The sequence below is a fragment of the Mandrillus leucophaeus genome, unplaced genomic scaffold (assembly GCF_000951045.1).
Source record: "Mandrillus leucophaeus isolate KB7577 unplaced genomic scaffold, Mleu.le_1.0 Scaffold36, whole genome shotgun sequence".
Taxonomy (NCBI): domain Eukaryota; kingdom Metazoa; phylum Chordata; class Mammalia; order Primates; family Cercopithecidae; genus Mandrillus; species Mandrillus leucophaeus.
The window spans coordinates 400,717-406,404 of NW_012103809.1; the positions used below are offsets into that span (position 1 = coordinate 400,717).

General features: G+C 45.3%; 1 protein-coding gene across 1 annotated transcript in view; it reads right to left on the reverse strand.

Moving 5' to 3' along the window:
- CAGE1 (cancer antigen 1) overlaps positions 1-5,688 on the reverse strand; it is a 58,670-nt gene that overhangs the window by 12,290 nt on the left and 40,692 nt on the right. Inside the window, exon 11 of the mRNA XM_011989623.1 lies at positions 3,773-3,812. Within this exon, the coding sequence (XP_011845013.1) occupies positions 3,773-3,812 (40 nt within the window). The remainder of the gene's footprint in view (positions 1-3,772; positions 3,813-5,688) is intronic.

Genomic DNA, 5,688 nt, shown 5'->3' on the forward strand with positions numbered 1-5,688 from the left:
CAGTTGGGGAACTAGATCAGGCTGCCCGGGCAATTGGGCCCCCTGCCCATATCTGACATCACCCCTAGAGTCCTGGGAAGGAAAACGCACTTGGAGCTCCAGGCCACTCGTGACCCCAGACTATAGGAGCTGGATCATCTGGCACATTAAGCGACCCAGAGGGCTTCCTGCTCACAGATGGCCTGAGCGTGCCTCCGTTCTTCCAGCGGCAGGCCCTGCCTGCTGTCAGCTGTACTCGAAGTACTCCCTCATGGTCTGCCGCAAGTGCAGCATCATCTCCAACAGCTGGGTATAGATGCTCTGGTCTCTGAGGACCTGGCCTCTCATCTGGCCAGAGGGCACAGGAAGGGTGTCTGACTGATGGATGACTCATACTCCGGGTATCTGTAGTGGCCCCTGAAGGCTGGCTGGCACCTCTGTCTCTGTTTTCACTTATCTTCTCTCCAGCCTAAAGCCTGACTGAGGAAACTGTCCATGACTGTCAGTGCTCAGGGACCTGCTCTGTCACCCTTCTCCTCATTGAATGTATTAATCATTGTTTTTGTTGCATTTGCTTTTGGGTTCTTGGTCATGAAGTCTTTGCCTAAGCCAATGTCTAGAAGGGTTTTCCGATGCTATCTTCTAGAATTTTTATGGTTTCAGGTCTTAGATGTAAGTCCTTGATCCATCTTGAGTTGATTTTTGTATAAGGTGAGAGATGAGGATCTAGTTTCATTCTTCTAAATGTGGCTTGACAATTATCCTAGCACCATTTGTTGAATAGGGTGTCCTTTCCCCACTTTATGTTTTTGTTTGCTTTGTTGAAGACCAGTTGGCTGTATTTATGTCAACGTTTTTTTCGTGAAAAAAGAAGCCTGGCCAACATAGTGAAACCCCGTCTCTACTAAAAATACAAAAAAAATTAGCTGGGCGTGGTGGTGGGTGCCTGTAATCCCAGTTACTTGGGAGGCTGAGGCAGGAGAATCACGTGAACCCAGGAGGCGGAGGTTGCAGTGAGCTGAAATGGCACCATTGCACTCCAGCCCAGGCAACAGTGTGAGACTCCATCTCAAAAAAAGAAAAAGAAAAAAAAGTCAAAGAAACACAACGGGATTGTGACTACAAATAAGGGCAGTACTAATATTTTTACTATATACTGAAATGCAGCTTTTTGTGGGATTTACAAGTTTTGGGTGTAAACAAATGTTCACCTTATTCTCTGTGATCAAGGTATAAAATCGCATGGATTTTTAAAAGAATGTTCAATCCAATCAAACTTTTTGATCATCCTGTACTCAAACTATCATGAAACTTTGAAAGAAAAATTGTGGATTTACACTGAAATTTTCTGTGATTTTTGATATGGTTTTGCATGGAAAAGCATTTACAGTGGCTTCATGTGGGTAGAAATCACAGTTGCTGTGACAGGGCAGTGAGCTGTCATTTATGAATTCAGTGTTGTCTGTAGGAGATATGGCACTGGAAGTATTCTTCTAGGACTCTGTTGGCATTCTGTGGATGGTGAACAGTAAATAAGTTAATGCAGAAGACTTTGATGAGTGACTTCAAACACTACAGATTATGATCGGGGATCACATGATGGGTAGGAATGGAATAGAAGATCACCTTGAATAACAAGGTAGCAGGGCTTGATAAAATGGGAAGCCACTGGGACATTTTTATGAGAGGATCCACCTCTCACCTGGTTGTGATGGGGACTAAGATAGATAGAACAAGTCTCACATTTTGTAGGAAGGTGTTCCAGAACCAGGAATGTTTGGAGCAGGGACTTCTACATCTGAAACAGACAGATCTGGACCAAAGTGTTAGAGAGAAAGTGGTATTCAGGAAGGAGAGATGCATGGCTACTTAAATCTCTAGCATTGTGGAAAAGCTATCAATTCAGACTCAGAGGGCAGTGAATGTATCTCTAAGGAAATGGCATTTCAGCAGATATGAAGATAGTACAAGATAATGGGGGTGAAGACAGCCTGAGCATTCCAGGTAGAACAACATGCTAAAACTTGGAGGCAAAGGGAATATGGTACATTTGAAAAAGTATAATATCTCTAGTGTGGCAAAAGCAAGTCAGGGAATGGTAAGATGAGATCAGAGAAGCAGGGAGGAGCTTGATCAGGAAGAAGACTGTAGGCCATGGTAAGGATTTTTGCTTTTACCTAAGGTGATGGAAAACCACTAAAGTTTTTTTAAGATACAAAATGGCATACTCATATTTATATTTCAGAAAGATCACTCTGGTTGCATATACAGAGTGGACTTCGCCAAGTAGTTTTATTTTAGTCTTTTAGAAAAATAAAATGTCACCAATAGCTTTTGTAGTAAATAGCTGTTTCTAAAGTCCAAGGCCTATGCATTGAAAAATTACAGTATAACCTATGAATGCATTTGAAGAACAATACCTCAAACTCTATTAAATTTTAGCAGAATCAATAGACTAGCACCAATTTAAAAGAACATTGTTCTGATGATGTATTTGATAATTTTTAAAAAAAATTTTAGTTGCATCTATAAAGTGAGGGCAAGTTTATCAAGAAAGTAAAGGAATAAAAGAATGGCTACTCCATAGGCTGAACAGCCTGATGATTTTTGAAGCAGTGTATACCTTTTAATGAGACTAAAGCTAATTCACTATAATTAAACAAAAATACTGTTCTTCATGGATATAACAGACTAGATTTGATTTTTTAAAAAATAAATCAGGGCTGGGTGCAGTGGTTCGTGCCTATAATTCCAGCACTTTGGGATGCCAAGGTGGTAGGATTGATTGAGTCCAGGAGTTCAAGACCAGCCTGGACAACACAGCGAGACCCCGTTTCTAAAATAAATAAATAAATTTTTTAAAAAGTCAGGTATGGTGGTGCATGCCTGTAGTCCCAGCTACTTGGGAGGCTGAGGTGGGAGGATCGTTTGAGCTCAGGAGCTGGTGATTGCAGTGAACCAAGACTGCACCACTGCACTCCAGCCTGGGCGACAGAGTCAGACCCTGTCTCAAAAAACAAAAAAGTTGGCTGAGCACGGTGGCTCATACCTGTAATCCCCCACACTTTGGGGGGCTGAGGTGAATGGATCACTGGAGGGAGGTGAATGGATCACTTGAGGCTAGGAGTGAGAGACCAGCCTGGCCAACATTGCAAAATCCTGTCTCTACTAAAAAAAAAAAAAAAGAAAGAAAGAAAAAGAAAAAAAAGGCCAGGGTGGTAGTGCACACCTGTGGTCCCAGCTATTTAGGAGGTTGAGGCAGGAGAATCACTTGAGCCTGGGAGGCAGACATTGTGCTACTGACTCCAGCCGAGATTGTGCCACTGCAATCCAGCCTGCACAAGACAGCAAGACACTGTCTCAAAAAAAAAGAAAGAAAGAAAGAAAGAAAATTCTAATAAGCAGTCACAGTTGACAATGCTTATGATAAAGCCTAAATTCAGATTTTGACCTATGGTCTCTTCTTCAACACAAATTGGGTCAACCACTCAACTGAAATATACATCAAATTTTTTTTTTCTTTCCACCCAAGCCCCGCAGAACATTTAAATTTTTTAATGTAAAAATAACTGGGACAATCATAATGGCAGATGGGAGGCAGGACAAGATTGCAGCTCTGACTGGGTCGGACAGAGCAGTGTGTGGAGGCTCGCATCAAAAATTTTAGCTCCAGAATGACTGCAAGAACAAATCAGGAATCCTGAGAGGACCAACGGACCCTCTGAAGGAAGCAGACTGCTCCTGCAGGAGCCAGGAGACACCCCAAACCCTGTGGGTGCCCAAACTGTGGAACTGGGAAAGGGAGAGCCTCTGCTCCCGAACACACACTCGCACTGAAGAAAATGAAGGTCTAGTTTGCGAGAGAAGTTTCCGACCTTACCCGGAGCTGAGTCAATCTAGAGAGCCAAGTGAAATACAGGGGTAGAGGAAGCAGTGGGAAAGGCCCTGGGAGTTCACTGGGTCCCCAAGCAGGCCATTCCTGCCTGGCTCCACAGGGACCCTTTAGGAGGGCAGCCAGAGGCCGGGGGGAAAATGCCACAGGGAGAAGGAAGTCTCCAGCTGAACTTTGTAACAATTTGAATTGAGCAAGGAGCCTCCTGGCCAGAACATGGGAGAGGGTGGGAATCTGGCTTGCAGACTCCACAGGAGGGAAAAGAACCAAAGCCCTGTTCTTTCACAGCTGGGAGGTGGGTAGCCTGGGGAAGTTATCAAGCCCTGCTACCCACTGCCTGGAAACAGACTTGGGACTGTTAGAGCGGCCATGGTGAGAGTGAGACAGGCCCTTTGGATCGATTGTGTGGGAGTTGGGTGAGGCCTGTGACTACAGGCTTTCCCCCACTTCCCTAACAATTTGCATGACTCAGCAGAGGCAGCCATAATCCTCCTAGGTACACAACTCCAGTGACCTAGGAATCTCACCCCCATCCCCCACAGCAGCTGCAGCAAGACCTGCCCAAGGAGAGTCTGAGCTCAGACATACCTAGCCCTGCCCCTACCTGATGGGCTTTCCCTATCCACCCCTGGTAGCTGAAGACAGAGGGCATATATTCTTGGGAGTTCTAGGGCCCCACCCACCACCAGTTCCTCCCCATACTACCACAGCTGATGCTCTCTGGAAAGCGCCGCCTCCCCGCAGGAGGCCAACCAGCACAAAAATAAAACATTAAACCACCCAAGCTAAGAACTGTCACAGAGTCCATTTCACCCCCTGCCATGTCCACCGGAACAGGTGCTGATATCCACAGCTGATATCCATAGATGGTTCACATCACAGGACTCTGTGCAGACAACCCCCAGTAGCAGCCCAGAGCCAGGTAGACTTGCTGAGTGGCTAGACCCCAAAGAGAGATAACAATCACTGCAGCTAGGCCCACAAGAAGCCACATCCACAGGGAAACGGGGAGAGTACCACATTAAGGGAGGAGACCACCCCTCATATTGTCTTATGCTCAATTTCTGCCTCCAAAGAAAGAAGAAGTAAAAACTAAAAGGAAGAAATGAAATCCACAAGCAGACAGCCTGGCACTACACCTTGGACCTGGTAGTTAAAGATCGACCCCTGACCTAATCGGTTATTTGCATAAAAAAGCACTGTGAAGATCCCTGTCCTATTCTGTTCATTCTAATTACCGGTGTATGCAACCCCCAGTCACGTACCGCCTGCTTGCTCAATTGATCACGACCCTCTCACATGGACCCCCTTAGAGTTGTGAGCCCATAAAAGGGACAGGAATTGCTCAACTGGGGAGCTCGGCTCTTGAGACAGGAGTCTCGCCAATGCTCCCGGCCGAATAAACCCCTTCCTTCTTCTTTTCTCCCCCACTTCCTTCTTTAACTCATTGTCTGAGGGGTTTTGTCTGCGGCTTTTCCTGCTACAACATCAAGGGAACACCCCATGGGACAAAAGAATCTGAACAACAGCCTTCAGCCCTAGGCCTTCCCTCTGACAGGTCCTACCCAAATGAAAAGGAACCAGAAAACCAACTCTGGTAATATGACAAAACAAGGCTCTTTAACATGCCCCAAAATCACACTAGCTCACCAGCAATGGATCCAAACCAAGAAGAAATCCCTGATTTGCCTGAAAAAGAATTCAGGAGGTTAGTTATTAAGCTAATCAGGGAGGCACCGGAGAAAAGGTGAAGCCCAATTCAAGGAAATCCAACAAACGATACAAGAAAGGAAGGGAGAAATATTCAAGGAAATAGA